This window comes from Candoia aspera, chromosome 8 (assembly GCF_035149785.1).
Source record: "Candoia aspera isolate rCanAsp1 chromosome 8, rCanAsp1.hap2, whole genome shotgun sequence".
NCBI classification, from domain to species: Eukaryota; Metazoa; Chordata; class Lepidosauria; order Squamata; family Boidae; genus Candoia; species Candoia aspera.
In genome coordinates, this window is record NC_086160.1 from 16,833,149 (window position 1) to 16,861,133 (window position 27,985).

The following is a 27,985-nucleotide window of genomic DNA, read 5'->3' on the forward strand; positions in this document are numbered from 1 at the left end:
TACCCAGCAGCATAAGATGGTTTGTTTTGCCTCATTCACACACCATCCAGGTGAGTTAAACGATTGTGGAAGATATGCCTGAACCTTAGACTCACACACTACCATTCAGGAGATGCAAAGTAAGGTCACACGTATTTATGTATTTCATTTATAAACGGCCACTTCCTCAGATTCTTGGCAGTTCACAACAATTATAAAATACAACAACAACCTGTTTGCAGTGAGGTAAAGTTTAAATTAGAATCACATGACACACTTCTGACAATGTCACAGTTCTTCCCGTAGCTTAAGTGGCTTCTGGAAGACTTTAGCAATAGCGCTAATTGTGCCTTGATGGGGAGGGACCATCCGAGAGCAACAGTTCCTTTGAGTCTCAGCCCCCCTCTGCTCCTGTGGGAGGAGGACACTACTTTGCTCCCAGAGGCATGTATTCTCACTATGGGCCAGTGTAAACTATCGTTTTACCTCTTGGGTTGGCAAAAACGTATTTCCCAGGAAACAAAGGCTCAGGTAAGCAGACTTACAGTAAAACAAGTTGTTACAAAAGAATCCAACTGCTGTGTATAAAATGTGAATTCCTTTTACACTAAAATCAATGTTGAATTTATTGTCTTTCTCTAGCCCTACATAAAGAGCTAGTAGTGATTCTCTTTTGGGCAAGATATACTGTTTCCATCCATTCCTTGTTTGGTAACACTGTGAGAGAACTTTCACCACTATAATCAAAGGAGGTAGCTTCTGTAGATCAGACCACGAATTTTGCAATGTACCAAATATGTCCCTCAGAAATGGTGCAGATGTTAAGGGGATCATCCTTTGAATACAAAAGCTCCTAGATCCAATCCCTACAATCTGCAAGTAAAAACGGAATGTTTTTGTTTGCAACCTCGGAAAACAGTTTTCAGTGTAGACAGTACAGAGCGAGATGCTTCAAGGGCCTAATTTGATGAAAGGCAGCTTCGTGTGTAAGAGAGAGTTCACGTTTTATCAGTATGTTTTTATTACCTGATTCTTCCATCATTATATGCCGGTGTCCCTTCAACAATGGATTTGATAAAGAATGGCTTGTTTCCACTGTTTTCTTCATAACCTCCCACTATACTGAAGCCAAGACTTCCTGCTGTGTTCCTTCGCAATACAATTTCTTTGCAACTGTACAAAGACCTAGAAGAAAAGATTATCAGATACGTATTTATTATTTTATTTATCAAATTTGTCACCGCCCATCTCCTCCCACAGGAGGGACTAATAAAAATAAGACCTTAAGTCCCATTTCTACCTTAAAATTATAGATGTTCACTACTTAATTTTGCTTGCTTGCTTCTTACCCACAGCATGCCTTAAATCATCTGTTTGGATGCCATACAGATTAAAATACATTTAGTAGTGCTGTTAAAGCTTATTAAAGATTCTGTGCACCTCAGAACTTGTAGCACTGCACTGTCAACATCACTGATTAACCAAACTTCCCCATTCACATTTCTATTTTTGTTCTTTAATACTGGCAGCACTCAGGGCTTTTTCTTTAAATTGGGAGGAGTAAGTTAGACATGAAAACATCTTTTTAAGGGAACAGATTTTTGCTCTGTTCTTCTGCAGGATTTTTATAGTACTGCTAGATTAGGCCCTTGAGAACTACAAATATTCACCTGCTGGCAGAATATAAGGTAAAATGTTTGTGTAATAGCTATCTGGCTCCTAATGTGAAAAGCAGGTGCCTGTTGGCTCTTCTTCGTGGCTCTGGTTTGATTAGTTTACCATCTGTATGGGGCTTTCAGCATTCTGAACTCCGTTTTTCATACAGTTGTAAATGCACCAGGTTTAACAGTGCTTACCAAGGTCATGATCCAAGGTTGCCAGGGTTTCATTATTGATAGCTATTACTAAGCTGCACATCTACTGCATGTGAAACAGCCTACACCTGAACAGTTTCACAGTTACCGTCATTGTGTGTGTTAAAATAGTGCATTTAATGTGCTCACAATAATTGCTTAATAGATTTTAAGTAAATGCTTTTTGGCTGACAAGTAGTGCTCTTAGCCACTTTGGTACTAGGAAGTCACCAGGTTGCATCTAATCACAAGATGTGTGTTTTAGTATTTTATTGTATTTTCTGAACTACAGTGTGTTTTAATTTATTAAAATTGGAAGCTACGGAACATTTGATAGACAATCTATGCACGATAATCTAAAGCAGTATTTCTCAACCTTGGCCACTTTAAGATATGAATGATTGAATGAAACTTTATTTTGGTCATTGACCAATAACTTTAATATGTGTGGACTTCAACTCCCAGAATTCCCCAGCCAGCATAGCTGGCTGGGGAATTCTAGGAGGTTGTCCACACATCTTAAAGTGGCCAAGGTTGAGAAACACTAACAATTCTAGAGGTTACAAGGAGGCCCACCCCTACATGATCTTGAGGCTTAATCTTAAGAGTGAGGAGAACAAAGGACTGTGTTTATTAGACTTGTATGCTGCCAGACTATTCCAGACTCCCTGCTGCTTACAACAATAAAACAGTAAGAAAACATTAAAAGTCCACAATAAAATGTAAACAACCTGCAGCATTAAACACAGAGAACACCCACCCCTCAATCTCTAAATGACCTCTGAAGAATTCAGTTGAGAAGGCAACAAAGCACAACAATGCTTCCTGGCCTCAGCCCTCTCCCACGTCACAAAAAAGCAAGTTGGTGAGAGAGAGAGATGGGTGCATGTGCAACTTCTATGTTCTGTATAAATGAGGTGAAAAGAAAGACCAGCAGACTCATGAGTCACTTCCACTGAGTGAAAAGCAAGCAAAACACCACTGCATGGTCTCTCTGAAAACCTTTTAGATACTCCAGGAAAGTTGGAATGAATCAGAGCAGTGACACACCCAGAGCCTGTGTCCATGTGCTTTGGAGATGACAAAAGTCTAGCTCTTTCAGGACTGGAACTTGCTTGGGCAATGGTTCTGGTGCCTGCATGGCTTCAAGGCAGAAGTTTCATTGGGATGGAATGTCTCAACTGGTCTTTAGTGAGTCATTATTTAGATGTTCTTGTATTGTGTAAGTGAAGTACTGCCTGTCCTCCCTCTAGCATGGGTAAAATAAATGCTGCTACAAAACATTGTCAGTGTTCATACTGGAGACTGTACTTTGCTTCCCTGGATGCTGGGTGAGCGAAATGGGTTAAGTAGAGAAAGACAGGGAAAAGAATCACTTACTCAGAAAAGGCTAAGGCAGGTATTTATAAATAGCTCCCATAGTGCTACAGGAAGAATACATCATTTGATAGACATTAGCACCAAAGCACTGCCATTCTTTTATTAGTAACATTTGTGAGTTCCTGTCATTTTGATAATTTTGCTTAATTTATAATTCTATAATGAACATTTGGGGGATTTTAATGGGTTGTTTTCCCTACTGGAGTTTTAAAGGTCCCCTGGGAAAAGCTGTGTTTGGAAAGGGCAAATTGAAATAAATACCATCTAGCAAATCTGTGAAGTATACTGAGCAGCTCTAGCTGTTACTCACAATCACTAGCTCCAGCCTAATTGCAGATGGATCAGAATGGCCTGAGGAAGGGTCAGTGTGATACTTTAGAGCAGCGCTTCTCAACCAGGGTTCCGTGGCACCCTAGGGTTCCATGAGAGGCCACGTTATGTTAACGGAGTGTTACTTTTCTCTTTGCCTCTTGAAGTGCAAGACGTCAAAAAATAAAAAAAGTGTCAGGATTACCACACACACAAAAAAAGCTTTGCTTCTATAGCTGGCTTTTATTGAATTCTCAATTATGTGTGCCTCACTAGTACTTTGACTCTATAACCCTGGGTTTCTCAACCAGGGTTCCGTGGCACCCTAGGGTTCCGCGAGAGGGCAGGAGGGGTTCCCTGGGACATCACAATTTATTTAAAACATTATTTCAAATTTGAGCAACTTCACATCAAAGAGGTAAGTTTCATTCTTGATTTTCAGTGTAAGAAAATGTTAATGCATATATACAGGCCTCCACGTGAAACAAGTATAATAATTTTGTAACGTCTGGCTTATATTTGAGCCTGAATGTGCAGGAGTTCCCCGAGGCCTGAAATATATTTTAAGGGTCCCTCCAGGGTCAAAAGGTTGAGAAAGGCTGCTTTAGAACATCTTATTTATTTATCTATTTATTTATTTGATTTCTATAGCCGCCCATCTCAGCAAGTGACTCTGGGTGGCTTACAACAATAAAACCATAAAACAATTACAACAATTACAACAGTTAAAATATAAAATAAATACAAAATAAATATACATGGCTGCCAAGTGAGCAATGTATGGATGTTAATACAGCCAAGAGACGGGACCATCCACACACGCGAGGCCCCAGGCCCGGGCACAAAGCCAGGTCTTCACAGCCTTACGAAAGGCCAACAGGGTCGGGGACATCCTAATTTCTGGAGGGAGGATGTTCCAGAGGGCAGGTGCTACAGAAGAGAAGGCACACCTTCTCATTCCCACCAACCGACACTCCCTGGCTGATGGGACCCGCAGCATACCCAACCTACTAGATTGAATTGGATGGGCAGAAACAACTGGGAGAAGGCAGTCCCTTAGGTAACCCGGCCCCAAGCCATGAAGGGCTTTAAAGGTGACAACCAGCACCTTGAATTGCACCCGGAAGCACACTGGCAACCAATGCAGCTCACGTAGCTTCCAAATGCTCTTCAAGGGCAGCCCCATGTAGAGCGCATTACAGTAGTCCAGACAGGAGGTCACGAGGGCATGAGTGACTGTGAGCAAAGCCTCTCGGTCTAGGAATGGGCGCAGCTGGTGCACAACCCGAAGGTGTGCAAAGGCCCTCCTAGCCACGGCTGCCACCTGCTCTTCCAGCAGGAGCCGTAAGTCTATGAGGATCTTCTCTTTTACAGTTCTTTAGTGGTGGTGCAGCCTTGAATTTGCATTAAGCAATGGCATTTCTGTTACCAACCTTCAGCTGACTGTATATGAAGTTCCAGTGATACTGCTACAAGCTATAAGAGAAGCAACAGGGCCCTTTCCTTTTTCTTCTAAATTGCCTTCTCCATCCCCTGTCCTCTCTGTTGCAAATTTTTCTTTCTTGCATGGATTTGTCCTTAAGAACTATTTACTGTTTTTGAAGGTGGCTTTGGAAAGACAATCAACCCAAGTTAAATAATTCACAAAAGATTTCCAGCCTGAAATATACATTTAATAAGATCCTTATTTCTCCCAAGACAGTTTAATAACAAGAGAAAAAAGAAAATATCCTTGAGGCCTATCTAACCCTTCTTCAGGTTTGGCTGGACAGTTAGTTGCCCTTCCTAGCACCAAATGGGAACTCTGGTCCTAAGAGGTTACATTCTTAGACGAAGGGGAAATGAGTTAATGTGTATTAATGTGATGCATATTCTGGTGAAAGGACCTGCTTAAAGGGCTTCCAGATGTGGCACGCAAAGCTCAGAAAGGCAAGAATGGAAAAATAAGGCAGTCAATACAACTCACAAGGCAAGATTGAAGTATGTGATAATCTGTTTTGTTGAGCAAGTAAATCCAAATACTGAATTCTGAGTGCCTTGCCAAACAAGCAAGCACTAATAAGAAATACACCTCTGTTCCTGTCAATTATAATCAGCTTTTGCCTCTTTCCCCTTTAATCTGAACTTTTGAAGACCAACGTACTAGTTCAGCATACTAATTCCCTTAGGTTTTCATATACACTGTGGTCCCTTTCTGTGAGTGATGCTGCAGCTGGAGATATGATTACAATGAATTTCCTGTTTCCAAACCTGCTGACATGGTGCGTAATTTTCCTTCAGTAAAAGAGGCCATAGAGAAAGGGGAAGGATAGAGAAACCAGTACATGTATAGTTTAGCATGGGAAGAAGGAGTCCCAGTAAAATTTGCGGCTAGTGTTAAGAAAGCAAAATCTTTCTTTGAGGACACAGGAATTAAAGCACCCCGTTTCCAAATTCTGTGCAAAATAATAATAAGCCAGGCAAAGGTTGCCCTCTTTTGAGCAATTCAGTAGGTGAAACTTTTCATACCCCAATAAGGCGGGAATAAGGAAAGTGATTTTATTTTATTTTATTTTATTTTTATTTATTTAATTTCTATAGCTGCCCATCTCAGCAAGTGACTCAACAATTGCCATGCTATTGCTGAATACCATGCAACTGTTAAAATTCCCCAGAAAGCAATATGGTAGTGTTGTTTCTTTATTATAAGATAAAGAGGATAGAGAATGTTCTAACTGAGCGTTACCACATTTCCTGTCTGAATGATGGATGTTGAGGACCACATTTTTGGTTACAAATGTAAGCCAGCATTTAAACAGTTTAATCTGATTCTCGCTGACCTCGCTCTTTCTCTGGTGTCCCATAATACATACACTCATGCCTCCATATTTTGGGGTGAGGAACCTGTGAAGCTTCAGTTGTTGTTGAGCTAAGGTTTCCAGCAACTTCAGTCATTGACTAAAGGTAAGCTTGCTAATAATTAAAAGGCCACAGGTTCTCCATTTCTGCTCAACACTATTATAGGCCTCTCTGGACTCATGTGTGTAACATTTCTTCCTTTGTGTCTGTACTCTGTGCTTGACTCTTTTCTCTCCAATCCTTCTATCCAATACCCCAGCATGGCTGGCTGGGGAATTCTAGGAGTTGAAGTCCACACATCTTAAAGTTGCCACAGTTGAGAAACACTGCTGCTGAATCTACAATCTCTTAAGTATCCTCTGAGTTGACCCCAGCTTTTGTCATATAATTTCTCAGGTCTGACTCTGCTTAAAATCTCTTCCTTATTTCTGGGAAATGAATAGCGTAAATTCTATTCATACTTCAGCTTGATAGGCTTCATAAAGAAGCAAGAAACGTCTGTAAAACTCCTTATCTATAAATACTGTAGGGGGAGGTCCGAAATCAGTCTGGGGGCATTATGTCACTGGAAGTCTACTCCAATGTATCTCAATTGTCTCATCACAATATACAGTTCACAGTTGTAACTATTTCCAAATGTTCTCTGTCAACTGGTCTGCTCCTGAACTCTATGCATATGCCACAGAATTGCAGGATGGCTTTGATGAAGTATTGGGGAGTAAACATTTAGTTATTGCAAAAACAAGCAAACCCTATTGGACTTCATTTTGGAGAGGCAGACCTATGCTGAATCAGATCAAAAGCTGATCTACCACTTTTTGCTTATATTTGGCCCTACTTAGAAGCCCCAAAACAGGACATATGTGCTACTGGATCCTCCTATTTCATCCCCAGCAACAGGGATTTTAAAAAAATATGTGCAATGTGAGAAATAATTTACAGTTATCATGCTACTATAGGCAGACACTGAGAGCCTTATTCTCCATGAGCTTTCAAAACCAATTAGGCTCCCTGAGATGAATTGGAGATTCACCTAAGTAGGACACACCAACCAAACCTTGCAACTTCTCACAAGGAAGAACAAGCTTTTCTTTCTTTTTCTTTCTCTGCCTGTTTGCCAATTCTGACGTTTTTTTGAGGAATACCTGAAAAATTTCTGAGGACATACAGTGTTCCCAGAAAATGGCTTGAAAAATAACCCTTGCATACATATAATGTACAACCGGAAAAAAAAATACTTGCATTCTAGCCCACAAGACTGAGTATAATCTTACGTATTTAGATAAATATGAATAAGACTAAATAAAACAAGAGGCTTGTGGGCAAATCTGTTCAAGAGAGTCTTGTGTAACTGATTTTCCTTATTTTATGGGCTGCTAAGGTTCAGCCTGAGGGTAAATCTAATAGTGTGTCATCCTGGCAATATCTCATTTTAAAAATTCAGGTTGAGACAAATGTTGCAATGAGGCAGAAATCATATCCTAAGAAGACATTTAAATGCATTATGTGAGTGGGTGACAAACTATGTACTTTGCGGTTTCGTTTTGTTTGGTTTTTTTCTTTCTTCCTACAAAAACATACAACACAGCTGCTTTTAGCCCATTAGAACAATTTTCAAGACTGGCTGAGGGTGAAGGGGAAAGCAGTTTGGACAATTTCACCACCACTGTGTGCAGAGGTTTTGAACATCTGGGCAAAGACAAACAATTTAAAACAACACAGAACTAAAATGGTGCCTGTGAAATCTGCAAACTGCATGGATTGTTTGTGAGGATACAAGGTGACCCAGATTCTAAAGCTAGGTATTCATGCGGGGTTTTCCTTACTGGTGTAAATGGCTGGGCACATTAAAAAGAAAAAAGAAAAGGGGGGGGGGGCTGCTCAGGATCTTCTTGGTCCCTTAAACCAGATCAGTATGTCCTTCCTCCATATATATCTTTAGCTACTTCAGATGGTGTATGGGGAAAGCAGAAGAGATTTGAAAGAGCCTGAATTTAATTAAAATATCTGGGCAATACACCAAGCTGAGCAAAGTCACATAAGTTTTGTAAACCTTCCTTCCCAGTTCCTTTCAGGACCCTTTGCCTTACTCTTACTCACCTTGGTAATTCAAGCCACATCACCCAGGAAGGAGACCACTCATTCTGACTGGATGGGTTCAAGTTGGCATCACGCAACAGGTCCCCACTTACTCCTTCCGTGGTCCCACATGCTTTCAGTTCTAGTGCTTTGAATACAACCGAAGAGGAGACATTTTTCAAATGGGCTACCACCTCTCCACGGCTCACCCCTGTCAGATCAATTCCATTCACGCTGAGAAGAATATCTCCTAGTGGACACGGAAAACAAAATAGTGGAACAGTTTTTCACTCAGAGCTGTACTCATTACTTTGGTCTAGTGGTTAAGGTGCTGGGCTAGAAACCGGGAGTCTGTGAGTTCTAGTTCCGCCTTAGGCATGAAAGCCGGCTGGGTGACCTTGGACCAGTCACTTTCTCTCAGCCCAACCCACCTCACAGGGTTGTTGTGTGGGGAAAATAGGAGGAGGAAGGAGTATTAGGTATGTTCGCTGCCTTGAGTTATTTATAAAAATAATAAAGGTGGGATAAAAATTAAAAATAAATTAAATAAATAAACAAACTCAGGCTGTTTTATGAATCGGATGTGACCATGGCTCTCAGATAATTTTTTTAAGGAGAGATCCTAGTCCCGCATATTAATATTACATTTTTCTTTGGGTTTTGTATGTACTCTGCCCTGAAACCCATTTTTAGAACAACACTACCACCAGGAAGCTTAAGTTCTTCTAGTTGTACTATCAGAGCAACTGATAGGCTACTGCATATGGATCTACACTTAGTTTCCTGGTCAGTCAGAAACTTAGTTTTGGACATCTTGTTAACTCTGGGCTTCAGTCAACCATCTATAACAGTGTTTCTCAACCTTGGCAGCTTTCAGATGTGTGGACTTCAACTCCCAGAATTCCCCAGCCAGCTTGTGGATTCAAAAAGTCCACACATCTGAAGGCTGCCAAGGTTGAGGAACACTGATCTATAAAATGAAAATCAATTGTTTTGGGCAAAGGAGATGCACCTGCTATCTGGAGTTAATGACAATATATCTGTTGCCCTGTGAATATCGCAACAAAATGTGTGTAAGTGTGCATGCAGATGTATGTGTGGAAAAAAATGGAAAATTAAGTAGTTGTGAACTTCACTGGTTTGCCTCTTCCCGTTCCTTTTTGAATATTCCTATAATCCATTGTTAGTACTATCATGACTAATTCTAGGTTGGTGTGCTCTTGGGAAGTGCTAACCTCCAAATGCCAATTAATCCACAAATAAAAAATCAGGTTTGAAAAATTCAAATATATAAAGCTAAGCTGTCTAGTGTTTTCACTAACCTCCATATGCTGTCACTGGCAATAACTGAACAGAAAATCAAAAAGAACTCTATGGTTGGCATCCTATATCCATTAAACAAGTAGTTGACTATTTATCTATCTATCATATTTATATGGTCTTAAATATTTAAAGGGTCTAATGCTGAATAGACAATCCTGTCCCGACTAACATATGCAAGACTATGAGTATGAGCTAATTGGTATATAATCATACATCTCCTATGTATTTGGGATGAGAGAAGGGCCAACATCCTTTAGAGGGTATTCCATATTATTTATTTATCTATTATTCAAATTTAATTACCGCCCATCTCCCCCAAAAGAGAGATAATTTTAATTATCAAGTTGTTAATCATATTTAATTATAGTTTAAGGGTAAATATGCAATAGGATTCACAATCCTGCACTGAAAGACGATATGCATATAGCTGAAGGAGTGAGGTATCTTGCATGTTAAAGCCCCCATGTTGTCAACGTGGCTAATTCATAGCAAGCTATCATGAGAACAGTGTACAAAGCTAACATCTGTGAGCACTGAAAACACGTCTGAAAGCAGGGAGAACCCTAGAAAAAAGTGCCAAGTTTTTACAGATACTTCTGGCATCTGGAACAAATTATAAGGTCGTTTCTTCTCTGTTCTCAATTTATCTTCAGCCATTTTAGATGGTGACTCCCACTTGGGGATAGGTAACGCTGGAGCTGGGTAACATATGTAGACATCAGGGTAAAAAATAAAGCTAAAAAGCTGACAGGAAGATCAGATATTATTTTTAATAATAGCAGAATGTATGCATATTCAAAATTAAATTCCATTGAGTTCAGTGGCGCTGCCTCATGGTTCAGAAGTATAAAAGCACAGCTTACGGCAATTTTTTATAGCTGCTATTTGAGGTAAGATCAGACTGAGAGATAGTGAATGACCACTTAGTACCCAATTAGTTTTATAGCAGAATGGGGATTTGAAAGAGGGTCTCCATAGACCTAATCCAAAACTCTAATCACTATACACACAGTGACTCATTTTTTTCCCCAGCTTTTGACTTCCCTTTTTTCATGGGAAAAATCTGGAGCATTAGGGAAATAAACTCCTGATTGAAATGAATGCCATGAAGCTAGGTTAGAAGTGGATGGGAGTGAGTGGAGACTGGTGTTTCAGGAGCTTTATTTCTAATAAACCAGGAAACATCTCCATTTCCCTTGGGCCACATCTGGCTGTTATCAATTTTAGTCAAGTAAGACCTTGTTCGACCATGCCAGTAAATGTAGGAGGTGGACCATACTGCTGATTCTGCAGTCTTTCACACAATAAACCTATTTCCTTATTAGTCCCCATCTGAAAAACAGGATTCTTTCAAGCTGCCACTATATGGAATGAGATAAAGCTATGAATCATTGTTTCCTTAGGCTGGTTAATGAATTCAGATTAGAGTTCTTTAAAATTGCCCATTTGGCATCACACAGGGAAATTTATAGTGGTTGCTATTTAAATCTAAAAAAGTCATTTGTATTATGAAGAGTTAATGAACTCTATTGCATTTTAAAGTAAATGTGGTCCCTATGCCTGCCCCGCCCCCGCTTCAAACAGAACATCAAAAAGTCCAATAGGCCTGCCAAATGTCTGAAGATAGCAGCCTCATGCCATCTTATTCTTTGGGTAGCATTTATATAATTAATGTACTGTTGGGCTTCTCTGAGTTGTAACAGTATTAAGAACATTTTTTTTAACTCAACCACACAGTAAGGGAAGAAAGTTGAAGTTGCCCTGAGCTGAGCTAGATGGAATCCCATCTCAAAATATGCTCTGAACTCTGCTGGAAGCACCTGTTTTTATTCTGCCATCTCTGCTGATGACTCCACCTGGTTCAACACTTAAAACATAGATAGGTAAATCCCATTCCCTGTGGGAGGATGGACCTCCTGCCACAGTCATTCCCAGGGACTCTGCATTATCTTTTCGGACAATCACTACTTTTTCATGACAGGTAACTGCATGGAGGGCACTCTGCAAAGGAGAAATAACAAACATAAATTCAGTCACTGGGCAAAGGACTTCTCTTATAGGTTAATTATGACCAGTTGGTCATTCGTTCACTGGTTGTTTCATTGTACACCCTCTTAACTTAACTTCCTTCACTACCTGTGCCATATAGTTGGGGAAAAGTTCCACCACACATAATAAAGAAACAGAAATCATCAAGCAGAACTTTGGAACTGTGTATTTTATACCAAAAATACTATCTCTCACACTGGGCCATAGAACATGTTGTTTAATCCAATGTGATTTTTTAAAAAGAATACTTGCAGTAAAATTACAGCTAAAACTAAAGCTGAAAATTGGTTGCTTGACGTATTTGCTGATGGGCATGTTGGCCTTCACAGCCATTTGTTGATGCACTTTATCTTTGAAGAGCCTATGAAGAACATTTCTTGTGAAAGAGTAGCTCATGGATATATACAAAGCAGTCCATAATGATGGCATGTCTTTTGCACACTAAATTATGGACAAAATAATTGGCTGCAAGACGTATTGTTACTAGTGACTGTTCCATTTTTGGACACATGTACCTGGGGGTAAACTCTCACAGTCAGGCATCAAGACCCAGGTTAAGATTGTTGAAGATTAATAAAATCAATAGATCCATTCCAGGAAATGTACAGAAAACCAGTTTCATGAAGCTAGGACCTCTGTAACTGCTGAAATATATTTGATGATTTTTTTAAAGATTCAAAATACCTGTTTGCAAGAGCAAAATTACCAAAATCTAGAGTTTCAGGAACTTTGCTTGTTGCAGTGAAAAGCCCAAATCCTCTTGGATTCTTATACATCCCAGATGCTTGTGGAATAGGGGTGGCTGCAGGGTGTGGTCAAAAAAGTCAAGATGGTGGTTGCATCAGGGCAATCAAAGCCCTGCCAGTTTTTTCTGTGCATTGCACAAAAAATATAGGCAGATCTTTGATTACACTATTGTGGCTGCCCATCCTGACTTTTTTGATCACACCTGCAGATACTCCTGTGTGGAAGGATTCTGTGTGCTGATTAAGCTATTCTTGTCAGGAAGCAATTTCTTCACCTCCTTAACATTAAAGTAATCCAGCTGACTTCATTTCCATTTTTGCAATTCTTCTCACTGGCAAGTGTGCTGGTTTGAAAGGAAATGTCTTTTTTGCAAGTCAGCAAACTTTTGACTTTGAACCTAAGCGTGCAAATTCTATTTCCTCTGTCTCACTTATCAGTAATGTGGCTGCTAAAGTAGGCTATTCTTAAAAACTCTTCTACAAAGAAGATAATGTTGATCTGTTCAAGACTGAAGTGCTGTCACCTACTACATCTGTTAGGAGAGGGAGGAAATAACAGATTTCTCCTTAGGTCATGAGCAAAACCTTTTCAGAAGTTTCTCAAAAGATACAGCGGAATGACTTCTCATTTAGGTTGCAATAAATACAAAGCAACCTTGAAGGCTCAAAAAGGATGCTTGTGAATAGTTTTTTTTCCCTTTCTTTTTACATATAAAGTAACATTTAAAATGGGGATAGTGGGGGAAAGTGGAAGAAACTGAAATGTCTTCTGTGCTTTACTTAGTCTTATTGCTGATAACCAAGGCCACCAGTTACAAAGAAATGTTTTTTAGTGGTGGTATTTTTAAAATAACCAATTCCATCTAGGTTTATAACATTACCACGGGGGCTCCACTGATAGGGAGATCCCAACAGATTGCCTCCTTTTTAATATTCATTGTAAGGTAAATATTGGCAGCAGTTTCTTTTTAGTTTAATGCACTGATGGCTGTCTGGGGGGCAATGTAGAGTTTTAATTATCTGAAGCTATTCTGTCAACTATAGGAATTTTGTGTTCCTCAGCACTAAAGCCCTTGTCTTTGAAGACTGGAAAAAATATCATAGATCACTGAGTAGGAAGGGACCACAGAGGTCACTTGTCCAACTTCCTGCTCCGTTCAGGAAGTATTTCAGACAGATGGCTATCCAGCTTCTCTTTGGAGACCTCCAGTAAAAGAAAGACCTCCACTTCATGAGGCAACCTAGTCCACTTGATTGATTGACATCTCTTGTCATTAGGCAATTCTTCCTAATGACATCCCAGGATCCTACCACTCCATCACTCAGGAGCACCAAGTGTTAGTAACACTGACACTTGAAAAAAGGACAATTAGTAGCTGATTTAAACTGAACACTAGAGCTGTACAGCATTCTGGATTTAAAGGGCCATATGTGATTGCAGGAGGGCTCAGTAATACCTTAATTCCATCTTTTTCCAAGATCATGTGTCAGCTGTGGAGGGCAGCCACCCATGCCCAGAAAAAGATACAGCTGCTTTAAGGTGTTCCCGACATGCTACATGCATGCCCAAGTCAGCTCTGGATCACATTTTGCCCTTTAAATCCAGATTTCTGCACAGCCCTGTTTATGAACAGGAATTAAGGATGTTAAGCAAGACATTCTATTGGGAGTGTCTTGGGAAGGTCACCTGCAGATGCAAATGTTAGATGATGTTAAGGTTCCCTTCAGTTGATCCATTGGCATCTTGCTTCATGCACAGCGTAGAATGTCCGATTGCTTTCAGACATTGCACAATTCACTCCAAATGGGAGTTAATGAATTCTGGAATTGCAATCGTTTGAGTGCCTCCCAGCTTCCCTGATCTTTGGCACTGGACAGGCCAATGTTTACAATTGTCGTTGGCTTCAGAGTCAGGCTCTTTCCTCATAGAGGCAGGATGTCACAGGTTTTCATCGCCGAAAGGGACGGCTGAACTGCTTTATAATAACAAATGATGTTGAAGGCTGAAGCTTATTCTTGGCACTGGATATTAGAAACTTGAAAGCGATATGGCCCCACATTTACATCTGTGTCCTAGAAATTTCTAATCAGAGAGTTGGCCCTCAAAGTTAAAAGAGAGAGAGAGGGATGGGGACATTTAAATCGAAGTATCCTACAGAGTGGAAATATTAAACATGATAATGGCCTATATAATGACCTGGAGGTGATGAGTATGGATTGTGCAATCAATTTCTTTTTGCTTCTATCACACAGATGTCAATTTCATTAGACCAATGCCTCAGTGTAGGGCATTTTGATCTGGAGCACTAAAGTCTCCCCAAAACCCTATAAAGTTGGGATAAGATCTAATACATAATGACTGTGAAACAAATCCCTTCAAAAGAACTCACACTCAAGCAATTTTGAAAGAGCAGAGCAGAGATTTTTTCAGGTAACAGTGTAAAGAAAATAATTCATACACATAGTGAGTTCCCTACACAGTTCCAGCAGCCATCAGATGATATGCATTAGATCAGCAGAGAGCTGTTGAAAAGTCCCGAGACAGCTTTATTCATCAATTTGTTTAGCAGTTGTCTCATAGTTTCATTTATAACGTTTTCAGGCAGGATCTGTATACAGAACTGCTAGATCGGTAAATATCCACATGACCACTAGGTGGCAGCAAAGAGACACAGGAAACCATAATCCATTACTAACAATAATCCCAAAATAGCCAATGATATATTAATAACATCAGCAATAACAGCAAACAACGTCTTTGATCCCATCTGGTGCCACCAAGCTTGTTTTGCCAATCTAGAAATGTCTCCACCCCAGACCTTTTAAGCCAGTCCAGAAAGTTAAAACCTCCATGACATGTTTCAACCACTGGTTTATTCATTTGTATTCTTTTATTCTTTTCTCATGTTCTTCCTTGTATTTGTTTATATACTGTCTTTAAAGTGTTCAATTTAAAAAAAGGAGGCACACTGGCTGGCAGAGGTGTGCTGAGGCAGGTCAGAAGAGTCAAGATGGCACCCACCACTGTGTGATTGAAGCCCTGCCCCCTTTTCATGCAACACATGTAAAATGGGGTGGGGCTTTCATCGTATGGTTGTGGCCGCCATCTTGATGTTTTTGATCCCTGACCCCTGTGGGTGCCACTTCAAGTAGGAAAGTGGAAAATCGTTACATACATCAGCCTGCCCTCTTGCAGATTCCCCAAAGCAGATTTTTAGCAACCTGCAGAAAGATGAAAAGGCAAGAAAGCTACCGCATTATCCACAGAGTTGTGCCGCAGATAAACAGAAAGGGGATCCATTTGTGAGCAGTAGAAAAAGGATCTTTTTTTCTTCTCTTTCTAGTTCAATAAGGCAAACATGGGAAATTAAGGCAAACTCTTCTATAGAGATGGAGCACCAGCTATTAACTTGTCATTGTGCAGTCACAAAATCGACTGAAAAACTACTTCAGTTTAATGAGCCTAAACGTCTCTCAAATCTCAGGATTTGAGGAATATTGAGTTCATCTGAAGAGGTACCATTGAACTACAAATGCAACCATATTTCTGTTGTATGGATTTAGGAAGTATATAGCAAGAGATTAAAATGTAAAATAGAAATAAAACACAAGAAAACAAAGGGGGGAAAAATCACTGCATGGGCCTCCGCAGGATCTTGCAGCTTTCCCACCACCAGCTCTGCTCCTTTTCTATGCACACGTGACATCACAACACTCACACAAAAGGGGTGGGGTTTGTATCGCAATGGCATGACCTTGCTTTCATTATTCTGCACAAACACCCTTTCCAGTGCCAAAGGAGCTAAAGCTATTAACCCCTAGAGAAATTAAAATAAACAAAGGGAGAAGACACTACGGTAGGTCTCAAAGTTCAACCGATGGTCTGTAACAACCATCATGTCGGTGGGTCAGGGAAGAGCATGTGTGGTTGATCCTAATCCAGACAATCCATATCCTACTGGTACCACTGTCCCAAGCAGAGCAAAGCTTAAAATAAAGCTGTGGAAATACTGTATTTGGTATCTGATATCATTGCAGCATCAGCAAAGACCATTTTATTTGCCCAGGCCTCTGATACGCTGAATATTTAAAATCTGGCTTGGTGAAATTTTCTGCAGCTTTTTTATATGTGGATTGGGCTTTATGTTTTTAAGCTACTAGCTAGCTCTGGGAAATGTTTAGCCATGAGCAGGATGGATGGTTGGAGAGAGAGAGAATCTAAGTGCCTAAAAATTAGAGTTTGTCTAATAGGTGTAATGCCATGTCTTGCTTTATAGTGATTCGATGTTATGGTAGAAAAGATGACAGCAGACATCAATATTCTGTTGTTGAAAAGGAAGGTTGGGAGAAATCAGACAAGGAACCCTTGTGCTAGTTGGGTTACTACCCGCAACCTCACCCTTATCTGTCACACTTAAGATGCCAGGATGAATTTAGCACTGGGAACTGTATTGCCTTATGAGGCCCAACTCTGTTGACTTTCAGTCGTAGCTATAATTCAGAGTCCAAAAAGGGGAGTGCAACAATGCCATTAAAGAATTAGAGCCTTTCCTGCTTTCTGTTGATGCACTTAGTAAATCAGAGCAGTGGTGTCCTTTAGATGCTGTTAAAAATGCAAAACATTGGCAGCCCACTGACCCTCCAACCTAACATCCCTCTCTTGATTATCATTAACCTTAAACTGAGAGTCAGGATGATAATCCTGTTAATCTTCTGCCAGGTTGCAGGAATCTCTGAAGCCACTCTGAAGTCTTCCCTTCATATTTTGTTTCAGATGAAGGGATAGCAGGTTAGCTTCTTATGTTTAAAATTACTATTAACATGGATTGTGTTTTGCTGGAAAGCCCAGAGCCCTGGAGGGAACACACATATACAAAACATTTTGCTCTGAATCTTTTTCCTCCAGCATTGCTTTCTCTTTCCGCTGCGCTCCCTCTACTACTCATCCAGAAGACAGCAGTGCTTCCTCAAGGTATATAAACAATGAAGACCACCGTTTCTGTGTTTACACTGCAAACTTAAAATGTGTTTCTTTGGGCGATACTGTCCAGAGATCATACTCAGAGACATTAACACATTAGTCAGTGTGCACCAGAACCCATTTTTCTTCCCTTTCACTATATAAACCATAATGAGGATGAGGAGCGCAGGCCTTACCTTGTTAGGATTGTTCCTCTGAGCAAGGAAGGGCAGATGGCTACTGTGGCAATCCCAGCCAGTTTCCTGCAAGATATCTGGGGTCTGTCGCCTGGTTTGCCTGGAAATGCTGAAGTGAACTTGCTTCTTGCTAGCCTGCATATTGAGACACAGACGGAAGCCCTCCTGGTTAATTGGTTGCAAAACCGAATTTTCAGTTTGCTGAGAAATACACATTCACAAATGGCTGTGCTCATACCAGATTGACTCTAAACTGGTTTAAGAAAATCCTGTCTGGACAGCAGGCTATCATGCCCTCCCATTGGACAATTCCTTGCTGCTGAGCCCTCCCACCTTTCTGTTCCAGGAAAGCAATGACCAATCACTTTCCTTCCTGTATGTGGGCTTTCCAGGACATGGATACTGTTATATGTGTTCAATATATATGTCCAGATGGATAACAATATATCGATACAACAAAAGGTAAATTGTTATATATATAAAGTTAAAACATCAAGACACACATATATGTAGACACACCCAATAACCACCTTTAAAATAAATATTAAAATAAATAACCAGCATAAATAAGTAAATAGATAAATAAAATATGCTAGTTCTTTTCCACTCTAATAAAGTCCAGACCTCCCATTTTTACCACCAAGGTTGCAATAGCACATTCCAAACAATTGTGCTTCCTAAGTCAGGAGGTGCTAGTTCAAAACATAACAGTTTTATTTTTCCCAAAACTCACTTTTTTATTTCCTTCAGCTAGATTTTTGTAAGTGGCTGAGGGCTTATTAAAAAGCATAAATGCAAGATTCCAGCCAGGGGTGTCTGTGGGGGTGTGTGTGTCAAAAGAGTTAAGAAGGCAGCCACAATTGTATGATCGAAACCCCACCCCCTTTTTACCTAAAGATATCCTGATGAGCCCTTGCCCATCAGGACATCTGCTTTCATGCTCAGTGGATCAAAGCTCTGCTTTGCTACATAAGGAAAGTGTATACATTTGCCTATTTCCAGCATTCTGTTTCTCACAGTGATCAACCCAAGCGTAAAAGAGGTCAATATGGCTTACAGGAAAGAAAGAGTCAGTTCTCTTTGCTATTTTGCAGCAGTGGCACTCACAGCAATCCATGATGATCCCTGTATGACATGTCATTATTTAATCATGCAAATGTCATGTTTATGTATCTATATTAGGATATCTGATGCAAATATAAAGTTCTGGCATTAGCGTAATTACATTATCACACAGGCATTGACATGTGCTTCCCTGGGCCTCTTGCAGACATCCACAAGAACAGATGTCCAGAGGTTTGGTGTTTATAATCCTGGCACTATCCATAAAAGCTTTCTCGTCCATGAAACTGCCTGATCTTCTTTTAAAACTACCTGTGGCTCTAATCCCAGGTCTTCTAGTCTGCTTCCAAGCACGGAGGATGCTAATTCTGCTGTGCGCATACAAGTATTCTTCATATAACAACTGCCCCATTTAGCGACTGTTCACAGTTACGACAGTGATGAAAAAGTAACTTCGCAACCAATCCTTGCATTTATGACCTTCGCAGGTCTGGAAAGCAAAGGAAAGCTGAAGTCAGACTATAAGCACTGTTGCTATTTCACTTAGCAACTGCTTTGCTTAATGACCAAGCTGCCAGTCCCAATTGTGGTTACTAAACAAGGACTACCTGTAAGCAAAGCCAATCTTTTTATATCCATAAAATTCTACACTGCATCCTCAAGAACTCTTTATTACACCTGGGGAATATGGTATTGAATGGGAGTACAGTATAATTGCGTTCAGCCAAATGAAATATAATCGTCATAGTCTGCAGACATTAGAAGTGGTGATCACCTTTGGGTTTTTTTTTAAATCTTCACTTGTCCAGCAATATGAACAAAGGGTTTGAATTTAGGGAATGAGCATAACTAAGTTGGCAACAACAAAAGTATGGCAGATGTTTCCCTTTCTGTGCAGACATGATGATATGCGCTCCTTATCTCAACCAAATCTCAACACCATTTCTCCGAACTGTTCTGAGGAAGCTGTTTCAACATACCTGTATCAACTGGGCAGCACCTTCTGGACTTCCGTACTGTAGGTCATGCCCGTTAATTGCTAAAACCTTATCATTCTCTTGAAGTTCCCCATCACGGGCAGCAATGCCTCCTTCCAGCAGGTTGAACACAAAGACTCCATCTTCATTGGCCTTACGGATCAACTTGATGCCCAGCTGTTGCTCTGGGCTGCTTTTGTTCAGAATAATGTGCAAGTTCTCATCCCTGTGGCAGGGAACATCAAGAAAAAGTCCAGAATTTCTGCACCGGTGCCTTTGCTCTCTGAGCACAGTGAGACGGAGAACTTGGCAAGGCTGTCTCAGGACGAACAAGGCATAGTTGTGAGGCACATTTCTGATATCTATGCCATTGACCTGGAAGACAGAACCGTAAGTCAGCCATATATGACTGAGGCTGAACTGCACACTGCCATGCTGTCTACCCAGATGACTTCTTGTTGCAGTGACAGCTTCCATCACACAAACCAGGTTCTCCTTATACAATGCACTCTCTCTGACACACCCCTCCCTCACTGCTTTCTTCCTTTCTTGCTGGTTATGATGGCTATTTTTTATTTTCGTTAGACTAGTCCAACAGATCCTCACTTGTCTTACTTTGAGTTTACAGGTAGTCCTCACTTAACAACCATTCATTTAGTGATGGTTCAGGCTTACAACAGTGCCAGAAAAAAACGACTTACAACCGGTCCTCATACTTATGACCGTTGCAGTGTCCCCACAGACACATGATCACGATTTGGGTGCTTGGCAACCTGTTCACATTTATGACCCTCACAGCATTTGGTGATCATGTGATCACCATTTTCTACCATCCCAGCCAGCTTCTGGCAAGCAAAACCAATGGGGAACTGCGTGATTCGCTTAACGACCACATAATTTGCTTAATGCCCGCAGTGATTCACTTAATGAGTTCCGCAAAAAAGATTGTAAAATTGGGTCAGACTCACTTAATGACCGCTCCACTCAGCAACTGAAATTCCAGGCCGAAGTGTGGTTAAGTGAAGACTACCTGTACTTCCTTAAGAATGCTGTGTTCTCTCCCCTTTTTTCTCTAGTATCTGTATCTGTACATATATAATCTCTCAACTCAATGTCATTTGGGTTAAATGGGAACTGCTTACCAGTCTTCTAAACTAAAAATAAAAAGGCACTGTGAGTGCCGATTGGGGTCCATGGCTTCTTTTGGTTTCCAGACCGGACAACTAGTGGAACTGACGCCGGAGTGAGGGCGTGGGTGTTACCTTGCAGAAGGTCTTGGGTTTAAACGTTCAGGAAGTCACATACAGTTGAAATGGCTCCCAACCAAAACATTTCATATCCATGATTTGTTTAAGCTGTTTTCATATGGTTTGCTAGGATATGTGCCCTACCTCTTCCAATGCTATTAAGAAAAATAAATAAAAGATCTAGCGATACAGTTTCATGGTATAGCAATTAACTCTCTAAAAAGGTTCTGTCAAACATAAACTTTTCCCCGGCAACTAAAGTTATTCTACTCTAGAATTAAAAAAAAGATGTAAGGAAGTTTCAGCAATGATGTTGGAGACAGAGTGTTCCTAAAGTCTGTTAATCCTAAGGAAATGTGTTCATGTTTCAGTGCTAGAAAGTGGACTGATTCTTCTATTTACCCTTCTGCTCACTGCCTCCCTTCCAAGCTCTGAAACAGTTGATGTGTTCACACAACATTGATTACAAATGTGTTCATACAGCATTGCTTAGGGTCACTCACACCCCAAACCTCCATTGCCTATGCCACTGGTCGCCATGTAGGTGGTAGACTGGACATGTAAGCCTTAATTGCTGAATAGAATTTTTTCATTTTCATAGAAAATGAACTTTGTTTTTTATAGAGACAGCAGAAAGAAAGCCAACTTAAATGCAAATAGCCTGGCTCTAAATCAGTGCTTCTCAACCTTGGCCACTTTAAGATATGTGGACTTCAACTCCCAGAATTCCCCAGCCAGCATGGCTGGCTGGGGAATTCTGGGAGTTGAAGTCCACATATCTTAAAGTGGCCAAGGTTGAGAAGCACTGATCTAGATCGTTGTTGAAAAGGCCTCTGTATGCTTGATTTCAGAACAAGTCTATCTTAATTAGCTTGTCAAAAAAGAAACGCACTCCTTCCATTTTACCTTCGGTCACCTCCTCTTCGTAAAGCCTCAGCTGGTTGTTTTCCAAGCATGATCTCAGATCACATTAGAGACCTTTCTTGAAACCTGTGCCAGAACTTCAACTGTTGAAGCCCCTTTACGTTCATGCCCACTTCTCTTGAGCTTTTACCTTCAGAATCATATCTCCCGGCAATAACCTTCCATCCCTGAAAACGATCCCATCTCGATAGATGTGCTGGATGATTATGTGAACCAACGGTGTTTCACTGCCTCCAACTACTCTAATGGCAAGGGCTTCGTGGGGATTGCTGCGGTTGATCTTAATGCTGGTAATTTCTCCATCTGGAATGAGGTGATGCAACCTTGGAAAGGCTGAAACCGATGAAAAAAAGGGTTGGATTTGAAATGGAGGGGTTTTTTTAAACAAAAACACAAAACATGATACATTTCCAGAGTTGTTAGAGCTAGATTTTGAGAGGCATGGTACTTATCAAAAGGACTAAGAGATGCCCTGTTGGTGGTGTTAGAAAGAGTTTAGTTTTTCGAAAGCTAAAAGCAATAATGTGAATCTTTATACTTTTAACATCAACTCTTTCTTCTGTTACGTACGATGATGTAAAACACCTTCATGTTAAAATGATAATTTCATGGGGCATAGCACAACTGAATTCCCACAGTGATTCTTGTTATATTTAAGTTTTGTGTTGATTTAATGTAGAAAAAAAGAGAACAAAGAAAAAGAAACACACAAACAAAAACCAACAGAAAAAAGGAACAATATACAGTAAACATCAAGTATTACATATACAAAATAATTCCTAGTTTTTAAATACATTATTAAAACCTCAACCACCCAAAATAATATTGATCTGCTCTTTTCATGACGTTGATAGAGATATGACTCATAACCAGAAAGCAAAATATTGGTGATCCATTATTGCAAATCTGAGGTTGTATTATCTTTCCAACCCTGGAGAGTAATTTTTTTTTTGCTGACCCAAATGTAATCCATTATTCTTCATATAGTATTAAGGTCCAAATGTCTGCTATATAATCAAAAGAATATTCAAGATTTTAATAACACCATATTAAAAAAACACATAGATATTAAATCTTTATCTAAACAGTGATTTAGATAAAGGGCATAACTTCTGGAAAAATTGCAACAAAATGCCTTCAGTAATCTAAAATTGAGCAGTAAATGTTCTTTATTTAGCAAAGGCTGGTACAGACATGATCTTATCGGTATCTTTAACCCTAGAGCAGTGTTTCTCAACCTCAGAAACTTTAAAATGTGTGGACTTCAACTCCCAGAATCCTCCCAGCCCTTGAAGTCCACACATCCTAAAGTTGCTAAGGTTGAGGAACACTGTTCTAGAGAGCCTGATTAAAAAAAAAAAAAAAAAACCACACAAAACAGCCAAAGCAAGGGCCTCTTTTGTCCCTAGGTAACCCCATTCCAGACAGCATAACTATGAAGGTGTAGGATTATGCTTGGGGTCTTGGGTAGTTCTGAAATTGTTTTCAACTTCATGGCCTGTTCAAAATTCACATTCCATTGAAAATCAATATGTGAACTACATTAGGCATATATTAATTGCTATCCCTGTAGATTTTATCAATGAAGCATTACCTTCTACTCTTTCTGGAATCAGTGCCTTGGATTACCATACTACTTTTCCCCTTTCTTAGCTGTTCATTGAAATTCCTTTCAAAATGAAGAGTCCTTTATGAGTATGTTTTCTATTCTAGAGAAAGACCTGGGCCTCTAAATATTGCTGGCAGTTCTAACTGTATGATGTTTGTGCGTGTGCCTTCAAGTCAGTGTTGATTCCTGGTGACTGCCTGGACAAGGCCCTGCAGTTTTCTTGGCGGATTTAGGAAGCAGTTTGCCCTTGCCTCCTTCTTCCCAGGGCTGAGAAAGAGTGACTTTGTGCCTAAGGCAGGACTAGAACGCATGGTCTCTTGGTTTCTAGCCTGATGCCTTAACCACTGCACCCAAACTCGGTCTCCATGATGAGCATCCTTCAAATGTTTCTCTCCAACACATCTTCCAGATACATCAGGCAAATCTCACAAGTCTTGAACAATAGGATGCAAGTTTCCATAAATAATTTAAAACAATTTAATCTCATTTTTGAGATTGGGATTTTGAGCCCAAGTAAAATATATCCTTCATCTTTCCAGGTTCTTGGTTGCTCCTACGTGCTTCCCCAGTTTTTTTTGAGAGGGTAAAAAATGGCCCTGGGAACAAATCTAGCCAACAAAGAATATATGAAATAATGCAGAGACACCAAAATTCATGGGAATTATTGGCTAAATAGTAGCCCAAATAATACTAGATCTCTTCTGTCTACATTTCATTATTCAAGAATACCTGTGCTTTAAAAGAAGCCTCATTTTATTTCTAATTAATCAGTGGTGAGTTATGATCCTTCATTTTTACACTTTTTTTCTTACAGGATTATTCTCCTTCTGTCTCTCTTGATGGCTGTGGAATCCTTTGGAGGACCCACAGATGAGTGGGGAAATGGGGTAGGAACATGCATTCCTTCCCCTTATAAGATCAACACACAAACTTTCATCAAACAATACGCTTTACTGAATATACACATTCATGCACACACACGTACTTTTTACAGGCATGCAGACTCCTTTTCGGCTGTGTCCACAGGGTTCAGTAAAAAAAAAATTAAGATATAGCCAGGACAGTGTGTTGAACCTCTGCCAGTTTTTTAGATGTTTTGCATAAAAGTGGAACTTCAATTGCACAATCATGGCAACCACCTTGACTATTTGGACCACGTCCTATGGACACTCATGGTCCCTTCTTAGCAAATGGTATTACGGGGAGGAAAGGTTAAAGCCTCCCCCAACCATCCTGATCCAGATTGCTCTTTCCCAGATCAGTAATACCCCTATCCCAATGGGATATTCTTGCAGTAGAGAAACCTGGGTAAGGCTATGTAGAATATTGCAGAATGAGGGGCTGAAGAACATCAACTGCCCACTTATGATCTATTTAAACTCAAGAGCTTTCCAAGAAAAGATCGTATTTCTGAAGAACGTTATTCTGAATGTTGTCACAAGGAATGTTTTTCTTATTCCAAAGCCAGAAGAGAGGTGGAGGGAAAGAAAAATGAAGAGCTGTACACTCGTAATTCAGAATAAAGCTTTGAAATTCATAGTTTACTGTCTAGGCTGAATAAAGCTACTTTTTGAAGAGGAAAAATAATTTAAAATTCCTTCTACTTCACAATTTCCTGCCTGTAGGTCTACAGAACACATTTAGCGGGAGCAAAACCAGTTCCTTCTGTTACCATAATATGATTTCAAGATATTTTTACTCTTCTTCTGCTATCCATGCCTGGCTACAGAATTTTATTATGCATTCCTATCATAATAGATTAGAATGTTTTAATTTATTTGCTTATTTGAATAATTGGTATGCCACTTCTCATTCAGAAAAAAAAATGCAAAGGGGTTTACGAGAAATATTAGTATTAATATTAATGTTAACGTTAATAGACTCATTTCACTGCATTTTGGTTTTAATGCTGCCTTGCCTTTTCAAAAATCTGGTTATCTTACTGGGATCCAGTTATTAATTTGAAACCCCAGAGTTATGACAATTAGTTTCATCCTTACCCAACCGTCCCCCTGTTAAAGGACGGAAAGCTGGACTATAGTTCTAACAGCATATTTTATCAGAGTTGTACCAACAATACACATTGCATCATCTAATATTATCCATTAGATGTCACAATCAATATGATTCCCATTAGCTGCCTCTGTGAATCATTTAACAAATTATGTGGCTGCGAAGATGAATTTGCTGGCCTTCAATTGCACAACGTATCAGAGTTGATCTTTTAAGAGTTGTCTTTTTGATGAGTGGATCTCTTTGTGGTCAGCGTGTTGGCAACTGAAGTCTTCTACGTTCCCACTCTGAAGATTTAGGAACAAATTTAAATAAAAGTGGTGTCTATAGGTTAGGGGACCCTCAGTAAAATGCTGTGTATTGGGACTCCTCCTGATATTGGGGGGATCTGAAGAGCCTCTGGTAACAGCAGAATGATCATTTTAATTCCCCCAATGATTGAAAGCAGCACTGTGGGAAATTAAAATAGTGAGTCAGCACTCAGGATAGAAAGATATTAGCAATGGATCTGCTGAAAAGAGAGACCCTGGTAGGAGCTTCAAGATGCTGCATGCGTGACTCAGTTCTCACATGAAAAGGAAGGCATTTCACGACCAAATTCAAAACCACTGCTCTTATTAATTTCAGTGTAGTCATTCTGACATTTGACTATGAAACTGTGCTGCCATGACCACCAGATCAGTGTGGGTTGAGTTTCTTACCCAATGCCAGAGACAGTCTTAAGCCCTAGATGCTATCCAAAGCACCCTCATCTACCTGTATCTGGTCTTCTAATCTCTTCAGTTACTATATCTTGTTGCCAAAGTTTTCCAGGGAAGCAACATCCTGGCCGTTGCATATTTTCTTCCTTAAACTTCCACTGCTTACATAGTGATAAACTGCAGATGCCAGGCCTAGATGTATTTTTTCTCTCTTGTTTTTCCTAATCTTACTTCAGACATTTTCTGCACACATTTGTGTTTTTTTCAGGGGGAGGGGTGTGGGATGGCTGGATCTGTCAACAGTAATAAGAAAACACTAGGTTTGTGCAGGCTATAAAAATGATTTGGAAAAAGCACTTCAAAGTTGCACAAGTACAGCATCTCTGCTATTTGTGAAAGCAGCAGATCTTTTTTCAGCCTTAGTTTTGAATTTCCTTTTTTACTTTTTTCTTAGTTATATTTCACCAATAAAAATCACTTAAAAAAACCTACCAACATCTTCAAAAGTTCTGATTCTGGCTTTAGAATGTGTAACATTTTACTTACATTATTTCAATCCTTATTTGAAGGCAGACCTCTACAAAGATAGAAGAGTGGTATGTCATCCTGCTTATTGATCAGGAATAATCATGATCTTTTCCTGATTTCTCTTGAATTTGGAGTATTACAAGGGGTGAGCAATGAGAAAAAACTACCAAACGTGTAAAATAAGCCCCCACATATGAGATTATACTAATTTAGCCTTTGTGTTGACATTATTCAGTCACATTTGTATTTCTGGAAGGAAGTTTTACTACTGTGTTTGCCTAAAGATTGCCAACTATTATGCTGGCATGGAAAACACTATGCCTATTTCCAAATTCTCATATGAAGTGGATTCCAGGGGGGTGACGATAGGATCCTGCTATTTCCATTTTTGATACATTCCACTGATATCCTTGTTTTTTTGAAAACAGTTTGCTAGAATTGCTTAAAAGTTACTGTTCTTTTATTTGAGTAAGATATTATTTAATGTTTGCCTTCATTTTCTTTACTTTTATTAATTCCAGAGTTCAGTTTTAAACACACCATACTGAGAACTATGATAGGCTAAAATTTTATTTATAGTTTTAATTAAAAGTAGTTAGCTCACTAATTACATCCCTTCTTTTTTCTGTTCCTTTGCTTTGTAAAAACAAGCTAAATCAATGACTGATATTACACAGCGGAAACCCAACCAGATCTCTCCACGAAGTTAACTTATCTAGCTATTTATGTTCTTCTTATCACCAACTCATCTGCCTGCTTGACCGAGGTTTCCTACAAGCAGAGTTTTGCCTTATTAGGACTGCACACCCTATTCAGAATTAAAACTATCTCCACAGGCCTTCTCTGGTGGCCTCTATTTTGATGAGTCCCTAGAATAAACCATCAGGTTTGCTCTATTTTTGATTCTTAGGTTTCATTATCCTTTTTGTTTACCACCCTCATTCACATATTCTTACCACTCATTTGTAAAAATAAAATAAACCATACAGTTGCAATGAAATAAATGTGATGTTTCATTGATTCTAGAAGACCAAGATAAAACAGTGACAAATAATTCCCTGCAGTGCTCATTCTCAAGATGCACTGGGATATTCTCAGTTCAGCCTGTCCCATCCCAATGGATATAGGCCAGATCCCCCGGGAAGTTCTCACTGAACAATACATCTGGTTGGTTGGTTGGTTGAAATATTTATAACCTGATTGTTATCTAA

General features: G+C 39.7%; 1 protein-coding gene across 1 annotated transcript in view; it reads right to left on the reverse strand.

Moving 5' to 3' along the window:
• Positions 1-27,985, reverse strand: part of LNX1 (ligand of numb-protein X 1) — a 63,184-nt gene that overhangs the window by 1,615 nt on the left and 33,584 nt on the right. Inside the window, exons 4-9 of the mRNA XM_063310571.1 lie at positions 22,054-22,256; positions 19,756-20,127; positions 17,714-17,848; positions 11,582-11,762; positions 8,460-8,688; positions 1,006-1,164 (exon numbers count right to left, since the gene is read on the reverse strand). Of these exons, the coding sequence (XP_063166641.1) occupies positions 1,006-1,164; positions 8,460-8,688; positions 11,582-11,762; positions 17,714-17,848; positions 19,756-20,127; positions 22,054-22,256 (1,279 nt within the window). The remainder of the gene's footprint in view (positions 1-1,005; positions 1,165-8,459; positions 8,689-11,581; positions 11,763-17,713; positions 17,849-19,755; positions 20,128-22,053; positions 22,257-27,985) is intronic.